General features: G+C 39.0%; 2 protein-coding genes across 2 annotated transcripts in view; one reads left to right on the top strand and one right to left on the bottom strand.

Moving 5' to 3' along the window:
• The window catches only part of LOC108367531 (putative sodium-coupled neutral amino acid transporter 10), a 15645-nt gene extending 14818 nt beyond the window's left edge, over positions 1 to 827 (bottom strand). The window contains exon 1 of the mRNA XM_017622160.1: positions 474 to 827. Within this exon, the coding sequence (XP_017477649.1) occupies positions 474 to 560 (87 nt within the window). The 5' untranslated portion in view covers positions 561 to 827. The remainder of the gene's footprint in view (positions 1 to 473) is intronic.
• Positions 828 to 3050: 2223 nt separating this feature from the next.
• On the top strand, positions 3051 to 9844 carry thr (three rows). The gene is made up of 5 exons (XM_017622158.1): positions 3051 to 3549; positions 3609 to 5507; positions 5572 to 6402; positions 6464 to 6652; positions 6960 to 9844. The coding sequence occupies exons 1-5, from the start codon at positions 3232 to 3234 to the stop codon at positions 8628 to 8630; spliced, it is 4908 nt and encodes a 1635-aa protein (XP_017477647.1). The 5' UTR covers positions 3051 to 3231; the 3' UTR covers positions 8631 to 9844.
• The last annotated feature ends 9038 nt before the right edge of the window (positions 9845 to 18882 follow it).

Here is an 18882-nt window from a genome sequence, read left to right as displayed (position 1 = left end):
CTAATTAATCGACAATTGCATAAATTTTAGAAGAAAAAATTTAAAAGTGTTTGTCCACAATAGCTTATGAATTTTTAAAATATTTTAAAAGCAAAATTATCTTCAAATAATTGGCGGAAGCGCAAATATCAAAGAAAACATCCTTTGTTAGCGAAAATTCTCGTTGAAAAAATCAGTCACACACGCATACATACACAAATAAACGGCGACGGTCAAACTCTTTGACACCATGTCTGAAATCCCACGTGATCTGTCAAATACTAATGCATGAAAATCCTAACCTCAAAAAAATCACCCGTTAGTATATGTACATATAAATATGCAAATACCAGTTTTTAAATACAAAACATATGTACGTACATGTTTACAAGCGCATACGTTTCTTCACCTTCAAATTGAAGGAATCTTTGTTTTTATAGTACACGACTTGTCGTCTTCATCAATGATTCATAAAAAAAGATTTCTCAACTCACCTTTTGAAAACAAAACGGCATTGCCAGTATTCCCACGCCAATAATGCTATTGGCTAGCGTCATAACGTGCCCGGAATATGCCAGCATGTTGGCCCTCGGTCTTAAAACAGCGGCTAGGCCGAAATTCTTATTTCTAGAATTATTTATATGTATATTAAAGCCGAGTAATTGTTGCCAAGGGAAATGCCAGTTAATAGCTCAAGCAAGGGCTTGTTGCAGCACCCGCAAAAATCTGCAAAGTTAAATGCAGCTGTTAAATTTATTGTGTGCGTTGTTGCGGTCGTATTTTTCTCCAAGCCGTTAAACTTTCTCCAATTTCTCAATTGTTGGCAAAGCAAAATGCTTATCGAATGCCTGCATAAATAAACAAAAATGTAATTTTAAACGAGCTACTAAAATGGAAATTGGCTTGCCTCAATAACTGGAAATGCGATAAGATATGGTATGTAATAGATGCGTCTAAAACGTAAAGGAAACATTCACTCCAGTTTCTGCGATAAAAACCAATTTGTTAACGTTGTGGCAAAATGTTTCGTACTATCTGTGGTTCGCCATCCGTACTTATGTATAAATGTATTTGTTTATTGTACATTGGCAATAAATTGCACTTTGTTGAAACAAAACATCAAAGTAAAAACAAAAATCGATCCAATTGAAAAAACATCGATTGTTTGCAATCGATACATCCAATAAAATGTATCGTTCAAGTCTACGTTAATAACATTAGGGTCCTTCACATGCAGCCTGGTACTCGCCATGATGCAACTACACAAGATCTGACAAGATGAAGCAAAAGAAAAAAGTAATTTTCTGGCTGACGTTTGTAATTTCGGCGCCATGGTATTATCTGTGAAAAGTAAACAAAGAATATGAAGACAAAGCATAAAGAAAAACTGCAAGCAATGTTGTGCACATGTTTGTGCTAACCAATTTATTATTTTTGTACGTGTTTTTGCATCCAATCACCGCGAACTTCATTTTAATTACATTTGCACAAAAAATCACTTAAAAATCACTAAATAAACCAACGACAAAATACACATAAAGAAAGAAGCTAAACAGAAATAGCAAACTTCAAAATTACGAACGTCACACACTTTTTGCTCAATTGCTATTACAAATGGCTGCTTCTCAACCGGTCAGATCTGTTCTAATTGGTTCATGGGTACTCGCCAACTAAGCGCTCAGTAATTTTAACCTATTTGTTTTATGTAACATTTTTTAAGGCTTGCGCAAACTGACGCGGAACGGTACAGTACAGTATAATCCCGTACGATAGGCAGTGTCAAATACAAAATGGGCCGAGGCAAATGAAGCTCCGTCTCGTCTATGTCCGGGGGTGGTGTGCCTAGAACGGCATTCGCAGGTCTAGAGTCTACATAACTCGAGACTGAGAGCTTCATCTGCCTCGGGAGACACGCACTACACTCGCACAACTTCGCTCCGGCTACTGCAGCAGGTTAAACTCCTACTTGAGTAGGTTGAATGAGGATGTGCCGAACGAATGTCCGGCATGCGGAGAGACCCCACATGACTCGAAACATCTCTTCGCATGCCCGGAAAACCCGACAACCCTAACGGCCTTGTCCCTATGGGCAAACCCCGCAGAAGCTGCACGCTTCCTAGGGTTGCCGTTAGTGGAACTTGACGACAACGACTGAGATACCAACCGATCTGGGCGGGGTTGTTGTAGCAGCTGCAACAACAACAACAACAACAAAATGGGCCGTATGCATAAAGAATATGCAATTGCTTTTTCTTAAAATTTCATACCTTTCACTTAAATTTATTTGAATAAGTTGAGTAGAAGGTCTGAAAATTTAAGAAAAACCATTTGCTTTGGTTTTATCCATACGACCCAATGACGGTATATTATAGAACTCAAATAGCCGCGGTATTGGAAGTGCGGTAAAAGGCGGTACAAAAATATTCAGCAGCGTGCACAGTTGATTACGCGGTACAAGCAGATATACCGTAACAGTAGCCACACACGACGAACATGTGCGCGAGCCTGCTCGCCTTGCGGTGTATGTTTGTGAGCGTATTCGCCGTTTGTGGCATGGTTTGCGAACATTGCATTCGAAACAAAAACAACCTCATTTTGTGTTGATGCTTGCAGTATGCACATCGGCGGATAAATGCATGTGCGTTAATTGGATTTTTGATAAATGAGGCTAAATTACTATGGGCCATTTTCCCAGTCATTAGTTAACTATTAGAAAACCCTGTTTTTAACTATTGGTTAACTAATGGATGTGCATTAGTTAAACGAAGTCAACCATTAGTCAAACTGATACACTGAAATGAAAAATGGTGGTTTAACATTAGCATAGTAGTAGTAGACGTAGTAGTAAAAACGTTATCTGATTCAGCTGTTGCTGAAAGCCTGAAAGGCGCCGAACGCCTGAAAACCTTATTGTGGAGTTGTGCTTTAAATGTGTAGTGTATTTGGCCTATAATCATTTTGTGTTTGAAAACTTCAATGTCATATTTTGTTGCATTTTATCGAAAAAACATCGATATACTTTATTTTCACACGTTTCTAATTCCTTGCGGCACATAGCGTTACCAGACAGTTGAAGGTGTTTATTTGCATTCATTTGAAGATTTGGCATCTCTCACAAAATTGAACAAAAGGTTGGCTGCGCTGAAAAAGCGCCAATAAAAATTTGGTTTTTTCATTTGAACAGGAACGACAATTAGCACAGAATTAACAAATTATAATTATTGACGCACATATGTAAGTTAGAAAATAATAATGTCAGCCGATTATGAACCAGCATTTAGGGGCTCACGTGAAACGGCTGTAAGCGCTATGCATAAAGTCCAACAGCAGCTGCTGGGGCTTGCAGATAAAGGCAATAAGGACTCCAACAGGCGTCAAATGCAACTAGCTTTATCTGTATTGCGTTCTATTTGCTCTGTTGCCACGAAGCCGGGGGGCAACCATTATGATGTCTATTGTGATACACTGGTGAACGTCCTGGCGAAGAATATACAACCATCAGTCGGCGCGAAGTACTGGACAATGTATCTGGAGCATGTACGGTATTTGCATCACATTCTTGCAGATAAGGTGAGAGAAAGATTAGGTATTTTGTTTTCATAATAATTAACTTTAGTTTTCAATATTAGAAATTGTTTAACGAAGCCGAAAGGCTATGTGGTTTCGTAGCAAGTCTCCCTTATTATCTCCAAAGTGACGGGGACTATAAAGTATTGTTAGGCATGTTTCTGCAGCACTTACTTAGCCAACATAATCACATGAGCGTAAACGCCAGTCAGGCACAAGAGCACATTGTGAGGATATTAGATGCACTAAAGGAGTTGTTCATACGAATGCAAAATTGCAACAAGGAATATAATTTTACATATCCAGAGTTAATATCAGATTTTGTACAATATTTGGTACCGAAGCGTGTTTCCACAGTTTTCAATTATCTCGCAACGCTACCGTCCAGTAAAACACAGATGTACGATTCCTTCTTCTCACTTCTGAAAGAGCTTCATGCCCCGCAACCAACAAAAGAAGAGCTTCAAGCTCATTGTCAACGCCATATAGAAGCGCTCACAGTCTTCTTCCAATTGGATGTATCCGATAGGTTACAACAGCAATTAGCGTTACGACACATGCGTACATGTCGGGATATGTCTCTATTTGCAAATGACAAAAGCTCCAACTATGTGTTTTCATTGCTATATTATCTGGTAAAATTAGTGTATGGCTTGCCCAACCCTGGAGAATTCAAAGACGTCTATAAAGATTTAAGCGGAAAACTAACAACATTCTTCGATCGTTACGGAGAGATGTTAATGCAAGAGCGATGGTTTACAGATGTACCCGTCGTGATAGCTGTACTCTTGTCTCACCTACAACATCACCCCACCACACCTTTCGCTTTCTTCTGGCAACACATGAATAACATTGAATGTTATATATCGCATTATGAATTAATACTCGGCTGTTTACGGTTGGCACCCCGGATTGCCGAAACTAAGCTACTAAGAATTGATTGCTGCACAAGCGCTAGGAAACATACAATAATTTCCTTGGTGGTCAGTGGGCTAGCAGCGTACTCATCTTACGCCTTGGCAGTCGATGACTCAACAACCGAAAGCGAAAAACTCTTTATTAGCCTTCGTACACAGCTACTTCTCTTGATACGTCACGGAGTCAGTGTGCTCGACTCTCTCGTTTGTATAACTCCTGAATCGGCAGAATTAAAATTGATCTTCTGCCGCTTTGTACAACTTACAATGGATATGCGCACCCCGGCTCAAATACGATTGTGCTTAACACTGGCTGAATTTCTGCTCCGCATAAGACATAAGTTCTCAATCAAGGATTGGACATTGATGCTAAGACGCCTGTATAAAATGTCTATTAAAGCGAACGATGCCAGCTTGATCGCAGATTTGCATGCGGCACATATTTCCTCAATGCTTCAAGAGGGTGCGTGGCCCGACCTTTCGCTACTGCGAACACGCATTGGCCACTTCCACACTGCCTCGCCACATATTACAGCTGGCCAATGTATTTTGCAGCTATCGTTGCAAAGTCATAGCCCCTTCAAGGTTTTTCTGGACTCTCCACAAAAGCATTTATTGCATTGGTTAGAGACGCAACAGTTTCTCAAGTATCACAAGTCCAACGAACAGCTTCAAATAACTCTAATGCAGTGCAGCCCAACACAGTACAATGAGGTGTTGGTTGCACGTGGTGTTGGTACTTTGCAAGCAGCAGCAGCTGCCCGATTGAGCCAAATCAAAAGTGAGTTAGAAAATAAAATGCATAAAACTGCTGGGCTGACCCGTCTGGAACAGCTCTGTTGGGCGCATGTAAACACAGCGCTACTCCACGATTCGTTGAAGCTGCAGAAAGAATCGCGGTCTGTTGAAACAAAGTTTCAGGAAGATAATCTCGAAGTATTGTTGCAACGTAAGGAATTGGCAACGGTGACAGTAGTGAATGAGGTAAAACTGGTCAAGCAAGCTCAGACAGCTGTGAAGGGGTTTGAAAAATTCTATGAGGAGGTAAGTATTTTTTCCCCTCTAGCTCTTGCCCAGTAACGACCATGTAACTCATGTGTGTTTTTAGGCTGACACTGAACCGATCATTACCAATGAGGTGTACATCGACTGGGAGGCCATTGTTGAAGACGTAACCAACTTAGCGCTTTATTTCCAACTGTCCGGCTACTCGGACTTGGCAACGGACGCTTGGGCTCTACATTACCATATAACCAACATGATTGATGATACATACAATTCACTTCGAAGTCTTTCGTACTTCTGTGAACACAGTCAATACTTCATCACCTTAGAAAGGGGCATCGATTTAAACGAAGAAGTGGGGCAAAAACAGAATTTCCTATTTGTGGCCATGCAACAGCTGCCAACGCTTCCTAAACGTTTTCAAAACTATGTGCTCATGAGCCTCTGCCAGTTGGCCCACTATTATGCCAGCAAGGGCCATCTCAGTTATTCGGAAATATTGCTTGAGTGGGTGCAAAAAGAGCATGGTGAGCTTCCCAACCAGCAGGGCAAATACAATGTGGTACTTGGCACAGTCGACGTGGTCAAATTTCGTATTTTGTGGAAACATCTTGGCAGTAGCCAATGTCAGAAAGACGTACAACTCTCCCAACGTAGCATGCTGCGTGAAATGGAAGGCACATTGGAACGATTTCGTGGCGATTTTTTCAAACTCTCCACCAGTGAACTAATGTCTTATACACTTTTGTTGTTGAGCCTTATTGAGCAAGTGGCAGAGTGCGCAGCCAATCGGCTGTGTGATCACTTTGTCAATTCATATTTCGCAGGCACTTTCAAGCTTTTATTGCAATCGGGCTCAGCATTACGCATAATACAAATGTTAGCGATGTGGGCGTGGAATAATTTGCAGATGGAGCATGTGAAAAAGGCGCAGGTTAGCATAACAAATACGTAAATTACATCGATTACTTAATATTCCAAAATCTCTTCTAAAGACCAAAGTGAAACTGATAGAATACATATTGGGAATGAAAAGCCTAGAATATCTGCGACAAATGAGCGAAGAAGCTGCTGTTGAAAAAAAGTTGTCTGCACCGGTTACGTACACAGCATTGGAGTTGTTGCAATCGGGCATGGAGCCGTTGCGTAAAATGATACCCCCACATTGTACACCCAATATAAAGGTATTTTTGATTTAAAAACCAAGTATATATTATTTTGGATTTTTTTTGTATGAGGCCATGAGAACCAGCGTAGCGTTTTTAAATATATACAGGCAATATTCTCCGGGGAGATCAAGGTAAAATAAGGTTTTCAACTCGCGATACACAACCGTTACCAATCTGGGTGACGATACGAAGGGACCCATAGTATTCCTTTCTAATTATTCATTTTAGACCACATATCTAATTAATTCAAATTGTTTGGCTACTCTGGTTCTCATAAAATCATATATCTTGATATGCTATATTTTTGATTGAACAATTTTAGGTTAAGATGGAACTTAGTCCGTCAACGCGAGGCGAAAATAGTCTCAACCGCTTTCTTCGTATACAATGCAACGATACGCTTCGAGAGTATGAAATTCTTCAGTGGTGTTGCTTCACGGTTGGCTGCTTGAATGCCAGACTCTACTTCCTTGCCGATAATCATGATAATCTGCAGGACTTCTATGAAACTAGTCAGCAATGGCTGGACAAGCACAAGCAAAATACACATTTACGCATAAGTTTTCAGAATATACAACTTCTATGCTTGCAGCATTACGTCAACTTCCTACGTTCACATAAGAAATATGAAAAGGCGTTGGCCTATCTCAAAGCGGCACTGGCTAACTGCACTGACATGAAGGGAAATGTCGACACTGTGTATGAAATACATTTTTTGCTACAATTGCGCGCCACAAAAATAGAGATGTCATTAAAGAAAGAGAGTATAAATCGAGCTGGCTTGCGGCGTGCGCTCACCTTCAACGTATCGCCAGATTTAGATAAGCCGGAATGCGAAAATTTGGTAGCAGTATCTGTGGCACCAGCCAGCGCACGAAAAAAATTAACAGCACCCACCTTCAAAATATACGGCAGCAATGGTAACACGCCTGAGCTTACACCGAAACGCATTGTCACGGTCGCGTCAGCGGTTTGTAAAACCAAAGAAAAAATGGTGCCTTCGCACTCGGTATCGAGTGTGAGGAAAACGAGAAAACGTTTGGTAGCTGAAAATGAACAAAAAACTCCAATGAAAGCAATCGCAAGCTCCACAAATTCAAAATCGAATATAAAGTCTTTGACAGCAAGGAAATTACGTGAATTCCGGGCAGCAGCTAGCGACTCGCAAAGTAGTTCGTCCTATTCCACGCCCGACACTGATACGGACAATATTTTGAATCAATGCCAGCGTATAGAATCAATCGATTTGTCGGACATCGATGACGCCAATAAGACTCAAAAAGACCTTCCAAATTCTATTACTAAATCCAATGCCAAACAACAAAGCGCACTCAAAGCCAGAAAGCTTCGTGAGGATATATTGAATATTTGTCAGAAAATTGAATCAATCGATTTGCTGGAAGACGATGAGCGCACAATAATAGCAAATCAGAGTGGCGCGCCGCCCACCATGCCCGAGGAGATCAAACCGAATAAATCATTAGTTATCGATATTTCTGATGACATTGATGACGCTCCACCAAAAACGAAAACTTCAACCACAAAAAATACCGCTAAAAAAGTACCACGCACCGAGCAAGCAAAACGCAAAAGTAAGGAAACAAAAGCAAACAATGCGTGTGCAGAAATGAGCACATGCGCCACGGGCGAGACAGCCTCAGTAATGTCAAGTGAGGCACGCGTGCGGGTTGTGGAAAAGATCAAAATAACAGAGGACATAAAAGCCATAACTACAAAGACAAAGACGCGTGCGAAGACCGAAGTACGCACCCTGAAAGTGATAACCAAAGACACCGAAATTAAGGTATTATCGCCCAGCACGAAATCGACTACGAAGGGCAAAGAGAATGCAGTCACAAAAAACGGCAGCAGCAGCACAACTCGTGGGCGACCGCGGACGGCGGCCCGCAAAGCTTCCAACAAAGACAATGACGCAAATGTTGCACCACCCGTGACAGCCAGCAGAACGCTAAGCAAGCGTGCCAGGCAATAATTTTGCATACAATATTTTATTTATTATGTTATACGTATGTAGTTAAAAGCCTCTGCTGCTCTTTCTATATTTTACTTATATGCATATGCTCGTATTTTCAAACTATTCATTTACATATGTATGTTTTTTCATTGTATTTTAACTTCACTTGCTTTTATTTTATTTTCTATTCTCATACATTTTAACAATGAAACAATAATGGTGTACACCTTGTATTCCGCACATTCATAAAGCCAGTGGTGATTGATTTTATTGACTTCAAAATGGTTTCAAAAATGCAATGCAGTGAAACTTTTCAGAGGGGGGAACCTATGAAAAACGCAAACGTGAAAAAGTCGAAAAATGTTCGGCCCTATGCTGAATATCGTAATCGGCATCGTCGACGATCGTCAGCGCAACACTTTTACTGACGATGGCGATATTCAACATGGGCGGGTTACTGTCGTTCCTAGCAAATTTAATATTTCACGTACAAGTTCCATTTCTACTGATCGAGCTATTTTTTGCTTAACCCCTCTATTGGCAGAGTCACAAAACTTAGCTCATCTTTAGAAGCTCAGAAAGCGAAGCCTAAAAGTATGTACCCCATAACTATAAACAAAATATATACAAATTTATTTATTTTGCTTATATTATTATATATTGTTAATAAGGATGCTGGCTATGTTTATGGCTCACTTTAATTCCATATCCTTGTGATAACGAAAGTGCTGCCTCGTTTTTTGGGCCAGAGTATGAAAAATCAAAATCATCAAAATATGAAAAATCGGGACACGTATACGTCCCGCTTTTATAAAATAGGCAGCGGTAAAATTTTCTCAAAATCGGTACTGTCCCGCCGAAATCGGGGAATGGCCACCGTTCTTATAACAATTTCTAGGCAAATCCGATAAAGTAATAAAAAAAAAATCTTCCGTCATATTAGATCCGCTACTTTGAATATCATAATTCTAATGATATATTTGTGATCAGCGACCCTAAACACATTCGAATCCGCCTTGACTTAATAACTGACAACGATTTTAACCAACAACCAATGACAAATTTACGCATTTACGGAAATGACGTCTTCTAATGGTCGCTGCATTTACGTAATAGTGAATTTTTAATTCTGCCACGTTTTATTTGATGCATTACTAAATTTACGAGCCTTTTGACATCCTTCTTCTTTATTGGCGCTGCAACCGACTAAGCGATTTTGGCCGAGTGCAAAACATCACGCCAGTCATTTCTTTTCTGTGCCAACTGACGCCAATTGGAAATGCCAAGTGAAGCCTAGTCCTTCTCCACCTGATCTTTCCGTCTCAGTGGGGGCCTCCCTCTTCCTCTGCTACCACCAGCGGGTTCCGAGTTGAATACTTTCAGAGTACTTGAATACTTTCCGAGTTGAATGCCAAAAGCCACACTGATAAGGTCCAATCAGTTCGTTGACGATGGGCTTCAGTCTTTCGCAAAATACACTCGATAAGACCTTATAGCCTATGCTTAGAAGGCTGATTCCGCGCTATTTGGCGCGAATGGCAGGGTCGCCTTTCTTTTGGATTGGGCAGAGCACGCTTAAATTCCAGGCGCCGGGCATGCGTTCATCTGACCATATTCTGCAATAAAGCTGATGCATGTACCTCAACAGCCCCGCGCCGCCGTACTTGAATTGCTCGGCAGGCAGGCTGTCAGCTCCAGCAGCTTTGTTGTTTTTCAGCCGCATAATCGCTTTTCGTACCTCGTCATAGTCAGGCGGTCAGTCAGTCAGTCTGCTGCCATTCAATAGGGTGGAAAAGTGCTCCCTCCATAATTTAAGTACGTTCTGAACATCAGTCTCCAGGTCGCCATGGTTGTTCTTACAGGAGTTTGCCCCTGGTCTTGAAACCTTCCGTAAGTCGCCTAACTCTCTGATACCATTTTCGGGCGTTTTTCCTGGCGGCCAGCATCTCAAGCTCTTCGCACTCACATATTTCGGCCACTCTCTTCTTATTGCGGGCAAGGCAAGGTAAGCGTGAAGCCTTGCGACGTCTACTACAGTTGCCACGTAAAGGAGCGCAAATTCGGTGTTGGATTCGTGGTAGGAGAGAGACCCCGTCGCCAAGTACTGGCGTTCACCCCGGTGGACGAACGTTTAGCCACAATCCGCATCAAAGCGAGATTCTTCAACATCTCGCTCATCTGCGCCCATGCCACGACGGAAGAGAAGGACGAGGCGTCCAAGGATCTCTTCTATGAGTGCTTGGTGCTACATATGAGCGCTGCCCCCGACACGATGTCAAAATCGTGCTTGGCGATTTTAATGCCAAGGTGGGCAAGGAAGGGATCTTTGGCGCCACTGTCGGAAAATTCAGCCTCCCCGACGAAACGTCATAACTATAACGGACTGAGGCTGATCAACTAGCCCGGGGCCCGAAACATGGTAATATGTAGTACTAGGTTCCAGCATAAGAACATCCACCAAGCTACATGGCTGTCTCCAGATCGAAAAACGAGAAACCAAATCGATCATGTTGCGATAGACGGAAGGCATGCTTCAAGCGTTTTGGACGTACGTAGCCAAGAAAGGCATCCGGCTCTTTGCAGCAAAAAATGTGCGCCCAACAATGCAAGGAAAGCTTAACGTCGAAAAGCTACAATTACAACAGACGGCCAATTTAATCGCCACTCGACTCACACACCTGCTCTCTGAGAGCATTCTTCAACAATCCGACATACACGAGCAGTGGAACCACATTTCCCGATCATTCAGTACCGCCGCCGAAGAAGTACTTAGTTGGATTTCAGCGAGCCCGAAAGAACAATTGGTACGATGAGGAAGCCGCAGAGAATAAAGACGCCGCCAATAGGGCCACGCCACTAAAGACGGAAGCGACATCGACATGGAGATCGTGCATATTATGGAGAACACAATTTTTTGAATCGCTATACCTCAGAAATGGTAATTATTAGGAAGAAAAATGTTATAATATATACTTTCGTCTCAGCTACTTTTATGATAAACCTTACCGTTTTGCTGAAAAATGCAAAAATTCAATTTATGTGACCTTCGACCTTGAATAAATGTTTTCTGTAGACGTGAGATTGATGGGGACTTTTGACACCTTATTTCTAATGGTGTACCGAAGGTCTTCACCAAAATTTAGCTCTGTCGGAATTTCTCTTATTTGAAATGTCTACTTCGACCGGACTATTATCGAGCCCTAACCGCCAAAAAGATTGAGGTGACTTTTTTTTCAAAATTTTCTTTTTGATGCAGAAATGTTCCGAGAGCATCTGACAGCATTTCTGCCTCAAAAATAAAATTTTTAAAAAATATCGCTTCATCTTTTTGGCTGTTAGGGCTCGATAAACTCGATACCGTTCGCAATTAAGTTAATATATGGCTGATTAATGTGTGAGTAAAAGGACATCAAGTTCGCATCTTAAGTCTTTCGTTTCCTTAACAACGCTAAGATTCTCGCATCTACCGGTACTTGGCAGTGATTAATTGTGTGCATGCATAAATGCTATCAATAACGAAATGATCCTCGTTAAGTATTTTGTTATTATCTCTGACCAATTTTATAACGGCAAAAATATTTATCACGGCAGAAAACCACACCCGTTTGCACTTTTGATGACACACACGCGCTTCATTGCATTTCGTCATGGGAGTGGCATTCTATGTATCGGCAAAGTATCTTCATGCAATATTAATATATAGATACATACATACATACAAACAATATTTGTATGGGCAAAAGCTGCATTTGTTGGTTGTGAATCCGCAATTACAAGCGAATAGGAATAAAAACTCTTTGTGAAGTATTTACCAGAAAGCGCTGTTAAAAAGCATTGGAGGCGATTCGGAAATATTCTGGAATATCCGCCATTCAAATCGAAAATATGTATGTATTTATNATAGGAATAAAAACTCTTTGTGAAGTATTTACCAGAAAGCGCTGTTAAAAGCATTGGAGACGATTCGGAAATATTCTGGAATATCCGCCATTCAAATCTAAAATATGTATGTATTTAATTAAAAAATATAGCAACAAGAAAGTCGTCAGGCCTGTAACCTCCACTGGCATTCCTGTTTCTTTTAGCAACTTTTCACTAATTCTCAAATACATATGTATATGCAAAATAAGCGCAAGCAAATCGGTAAGTGAAACGCGATTCAGTTTACAAATCTATACATATGTATAAGTACATACTTATGTGAACATTAGGGTGTCCATCGAAAATATTGTTTTTTTTTGTAAATTTCAAAAGCCTAATTTTATTCGATTTTATGAGAAATATTATTGCCTATTTTTATAGATTTTTTAAAGGTCGCGATCTCGACCTGTCGATTAGGTCAGCAAATACGATTTTGTAGATTTATGAGTTTTTGAATGACTATTTTTGATTCGATTTCAAATATTNTTCGATTTTATGAGAAATATTATTGCCTATTTTTATAGATTTTTTAAAGGTCGCGATCTCGACCTGTCGATTAGGTCAGCAAATACGATTTTGTAGATTTATGAGTTTTTGAATGACTATTTTTGATTCGATTTCAAATATTGAATATGATCTGAGAAGAGGATATATAGGCCTTTAAAATAGTATATAATAATCTATTGTCGGACTTGGATTGTTGGGATTTTTTATCAGGTAAAATAAAAAAAAAATCGGACAAAAAGCACGGGCTCCTAAATAGACAGGTCGCGACCTGTAAATGACCTTTAAATAAAATTATAATTCTCATAAACACGAATAAAATTAGGGGGTATGGTCTTGAAATTTCCAAAAAAAAAAAAACATTTTCGATGGGCACCCTAATGAACATGCATACATATGTACATACATACATATGTGAACAATATTGAAACCGAAGTGAGACAAATCTTTAAAAACTAATTGGAAAGCTGCAAAAAAGGCGAGAGTCCCTCAGCGGCAATTTGCAATTAAGACGACGGCAACTACTCCAACAACAGCGTTATGCTATATTGCTTTCTAGAATTTTGTTCAGAACCTGTTTCGAAATTGTGACACAAATTTCTTCTTAAATAATAATTAATATTTGGGCCGCAATTTTAGCATTTTTTACCTTCTACGTTCGTCCAGATGCTAATTATTTATTTTTATTGCAATTTTAAAGCGAACAGAAAAAAATAACAATCGTTTGACACCGCGGACGCTGTATCCGAGTGGTTAGAGGTGCGTACTACACTCAATAGGACCTATATAGGTTCGATACTCGCTCTTCGTCCGGCAAAGGGCACGATTCGGAGTGTATTTTTGCTATGAAAAAGCCTCCGCCACGCCCTCTCTTCTGTCGCATTTTCGTTACATCGATGCTTACATTTAGTTATTTTTACATTGTGCCAAAAAAACTTACTCTGGATGGGCGGGATCGGTATTGAATATTTAGTCCCACGCCCATCTCTAGTACGTACATATGTACATACATATGTATGTTGGATATGGGTCATTTTCAAAGTGTTCATGGCAGTTATTTTTTATATGGTTTTTTTTTAAGATTGATAAATTTATCCTCTGAAATCGTTTACTGACATGGATACTAAACTGCTTTCAGGCTCTTAAAAAATTATAATTTTTTATTATTTTTGCATTTTTGTAAAATATTTTCCTGAATGTCACTTTTTGTAAAAGTAAGCTAAAGTAATAAATAAGTTTAGAAACTGTTAGAAAAAAGTATACTAACCAATAAGCATTGTACCGATTTTTAAGATTAAAGGCATGCTTTTTAAATATTTGCATATCACTTTGAAACTCACTTACCAGATAAGCTAATTTTGAAGTTGTTTCCGCCTTCTTCATGACGTTAATGAGGGGTTTTTATTGGTAGGCAGGCATTTTCCCATATATGCTATTTGAACACATTTGGGGAAATAAGCTATTCAAATTAAAAATCCCTTTTCACCTAAAAGTGACAATGTGGAAATACTTTAAATTTTTTCGTTTTTTTTTCTTCAAAGAGTCTTACCGCCTATTATGATTTTGCATACGATAGACGATAAATGCTTGTAAGCATATCGTATGAAATCAGTTCGCCCACAATCTGGCATCTCTGCCTACAAAGCCCTTCTAGAAGCCCTTCTATGGGTAGCGAAAACAGAATCCATTCAATTTATGCCCTCCATACACTAAAGAAAGTAGAAAGGAGTGCAAAATGGAAGGCGGCCTCTTGACCGGCAGGAAGGCATTTTGGGTACTTCTTAAGTGCATACTGAACACTTAGCTGGAGTAGAAACCTGATTTAATTGATTCAATAACATTTTCATCTTGATAAATTAAATACATACTTATTTATTATTATGTATTCAGTTACATATTGAGTCTTTCGTTTTTTGTATTATTTATTTGTTTTAAAAATAAATTTGGCCCACATTTTTGTAAATAAAATTTTTTTTTTCACAAAAAACGTATCAAATTAATTTACTCTTATTTATTTTTTATTTCAATTTTCTGGGGGCAACGTAGCATTAGGGAATTTTTCGCCTGCATTCAACTTTGAAGAGTTGACGTTTTTTGTTGCACTTTTTTCATAACTCGCTTTTTGTTTAAATATACTTTTTTATTGATGTCAAATTTTAATTGTATTCGACTGTGGTTTTTTTAATTGTGTAAATTATTTCCCCGGTATACATATGTATGTATGTATGTATATTTGTATGTATATATATTTACTAATTGCACTNGTATGTATGTATGTATGTATGTATGTATACATATATATTTACTAATTGCACACCGTTTAATTTATACGCCTGCTAAACCTCTTTTATTAGCTGCTTATTTTAAATATTAATGATTTTTCGTCATTCTTTTTATTTTATTTTTGTTAATTTTTAATTGAAATGTGTTAATGTTAATTCCTAATTTTTGTAATTTTTTGCAATTACTTTTAAATCTTAAAANTTAAATATTAATGATTTTTCGTCATTCTTTTTATTTTATTTTTGTTAATTCTTAATTGAAATGCGTTAATTCCTAATTTTTGTAATTCTTTGCAATTACTTTTAAATCTTAAAATATGTATGTATGTATGTATGTGTTTTATATGCCATCTTCGCATCGATCATCGCCGTCACTGCAGTCACCTAGAATGTCAGCAATACTCGTTTGTATTGAAATGCAACAAAAATTGCAACGCTAATCACCTTAAAACAGTAAAACACACAGCTACATAGATATTCGTGCATATATATACATATATGGGTTATTCCATACAATATTTACACCTCAATATTTTTTTTTTTTGTTTGGCGTGAAACCCCTTTTTTTGACATTCTTTATCGGAAAAAAGAAGACACCAATTTTTTGATTTCGTCATGATATTCGAAAATTTCGGAAAAAAATCTCCGAAATTTTGAACTCACAAAAAGTTATATTTTTTAAATGTTTTGCAGTTAATAAACTATTTGTGGGAGAAAATCAGTTAAGCAATCAAAATATGCGTAATTACCTGGGTTGAGAAAGATTAAACAAATATTTTTTTGCATTGAAAAATTGCATTATTTTATATCTTTTTAATACTTTTTTTTATTAATTAATTATTTAATTAATAATATAATTGCAATTATAACAGTTTCCAAGTCAGCCATTTTCTCCGACAAATAGTTTATTAACTGCAAAAAATTTAAATTAGATACTTCCTTGTCAAATCATAATTTCGAAAAAAATTTTGTCCAGATTTTCGAATATCATGACGAATCAACAAAATAGGTGTCTTCTTTTTTTCGATAAAGAATGTAAAAAAAAAAAACATTTTACACCAAATAAATTATTGAGGTGTAAAAATTGTTTGGAATGACCCATATGTACTTATGTGACTACAGAAACGACTAAGGTCTCGGTGAAGTTGAACGACTTTCGTGTCTTGCGCCCCACCTTGCAGCCCGCGTTCTCCGGCTATGCTGTGCTGTACTGCGCTATGCCCCACAACGCCCACCGCAGCGGGAACAACGGCACAAGCCTCAGCCATTTCGGCCAGCGCGATATTCGTAGATGACGTCGCGGCACCACTTGCTTCTTTCACCATTCGCTGTGTGTTGTAGTTGTTGCTGTTGTTTTATATAGTTAGTTAGTTAGTTAGTTTTGCGCTTCAGCAGCCACTATCGCCACATTTCAAAGCCACCGCGTTTGGTGCTCTCTCTCCCGAAATAGCGAATGATGAGCGCCGAATGGGGTTGAGGAGTCACTATTTATATCTATTGGGAACTAGTAGTGACAGTGTTGATGTTCTTCGCATACCAATATGAACACATTCATACATACTTACATACATACATGTGCGTTTTCACTGTACGTAGTGGTTTGTGTTTGCTCCATTGGGCTGGGGCGAGTTTAGGCGCTGTGCGACGGCGTTCTCTTGCCAGCTCTTCCACAACTTTCGATGCCAGCTACATATTGTTGAAAACCGAATAGCAGTTAAAGTATAAATGCCTGAGCTGGCGCGCGAGAGGCTTCATTTCAAAACGAGTCTACAGACGAGTCGAACCTGAAAGCGGTGTATACTTGAAGCGCAGCCAGCCCCTTTGTTTGCTCCCAACTGAAGTCAAACAATTTTTTGCATTGATCGCACAGAAAGGTGGAGAAAACTGAAAAACGAATGTCAAAAGAGCGAATTCGGAAAGCAGCGCTTATCAAACTCACCTTGAAACAACTAGAAGAAATCGGGCAAAGTATATACGAAGACGCGAAAACGCGTAAACGGAAGATAGCTTAAATCTAAAATCATAAATGTTGATTTAGTTGTACCTTTTGCTAATACGAAATACAAAAAAAGCGTGAATTGCGCTGTGAACCGACGGTGTGTGGGGGCTTACTTAATTCCAAAAACAAAATCGGTGGATTTACGTCACTTTCTTGTTATTTGTATTGAATTTTTAATTTCGGCCATAACTTGTATACCTGCTGCGTGTTTTCGGCTGGCTTGTCTAGCGCAGCTAAGCAGTGCAAAGTAGCCGCAACGGAGGAGCTGAATCAAGAGCAGACAAACCAGGCCGTCATTCGCTTACTGACCAGCTGAAGAAAGTCGAAGCCGAAAGACGGAACCAGGCGAATAGGCAGTACGAGCAGGGCGAGAAGGTCACCTGCTGCTCTTGTTGCGCACTTCATTCGCTTCGTGCTGAACTCACGTCGCCGCAGTAGTCATCCGGTCGATCGCGTGCGCACACACATCAGACACACTCGCACATTCATAATCGCCGGATATAACGCTTGAAGCGATTGTGCAAGTAACCCACGACGGCATCGAAATAGCTACCAGCTAACGCCATCGCAGCGTGGCGTATCGATTCGAATACGCCCGATGATGAAAAAGAAAGTCGCACCTCAGTGAAATTGTGTGCACGAGCGACAGAAAAAAAAAGAAAGGAGAAACATAGACAAGAAAATTTGCAAATCGAACTAAAAACTACATACATATGTACGTAAAAAGCATAAAATACCAAACTAAAATAAATTAAAGAAAAAGACCAACAAAATCTAAAAAAAAAAATAAAATTACGGTAAACGGCCAACGGCAGCATTTCGTTAAACCAACTTGTCGCTTCGCGTTTTCGGTGTTATACAACTTGAATATTTAAGTTTAAAAAAAATATATATATATTTTTCGTGTTTTTGTTTTTCTGGCGAGTGTCGCACTATTTGGCTTTATTTATTGCCAACCAAGCCAAATAACAAAAAAAAAAACAACACAACAATAAAATTTAAAAAAGCAACCAACCAGCATTTCGGCGAAAATAATGAGGAACTACACACACAAAAACAGCAATGGCAGCTGGGGCAGCGCCAGCAGCCGCGGAGTCGGTGTCGGTGTCGGTGCAGCGAAAGTAATTGCAACATGCCTCATCTTAAGCGTTTCCATGCAAATGTGCTGCGGCTCGGCGATACCGATTTGGGAATTTTTAACGCGCAATGAAAAGGTAAGCCAAGCACAACACCAACAAAAACCAAAAAAAAAACAACAACGTAGATATTGTACCCTACCAACAAACACTTGGTGAACGAAAATACTTTAATTAAGCTGTTGTTGTTTTTCTGTTTTGTTGTGCTTTATTTTGTTTTTGTTTTTTTGTTTAAGTGTTATTCGAAGCAGGGTTTTAAGGCTTAATTTTATTTAGTTATTTATTGTTTTAACAAGTTTATGTTTTTATTCATAAATTTTATCGTAAACTGGTTTTAAATGTTACGTGTTTGCGTGAATATATATGTATATTTTTTTACGAATTCGTTTGTATTGTATTAACTGCGTTGTTAACGCATATTCGCATAG

The sequence above is a fragment of the Rhagoletis zephyria genome, unplaced genomic scaffold (genome assembly GCF_001687245.7).
Source record: "Rhagoletis zephyria isolate East Lansing unplaced genomic scaffold, Rhagoletis_zephyria_1.1 Rzeph_scaffold_02718, whole genome shotgun sequence".
Taxonomy (NCBI): Eukaryota; Metazoa; Arthropoda; class Insecta; order Diptera; family Tephritidae; genus Rhagoletis; species Rhagoletis zephyria.
Note: the sequence above shows the minus strand (reverse complement) of the source record. Positions and strands in the feature narration are given on the sequence as shown.

Excerpts from the sequence above, each read along its gene's own strand:
- thr (XM_017622158.1), top strand. The coding sequence starts at position 3,232 with ATGTCAGCCGATTATGAACCAGCATTTAGGGGCTCACGTGAAACGGCT. Across the intron at positions 3,550-3,608 it reads ATCACATTCTTGCAGATAAG|AAATTGTTTAACGAAGCCGA; the intron begins GTGAGAGAAAGA and ends TTTCAATATTAG. Across the intron at positions 5,508-5,571 it reads TTGAAAAATTCTATGAGGAG|GCTGACACTGAACCGATCAT; the intron begins GTAAGTATTTTT and ends GTGTGTTTTTAG.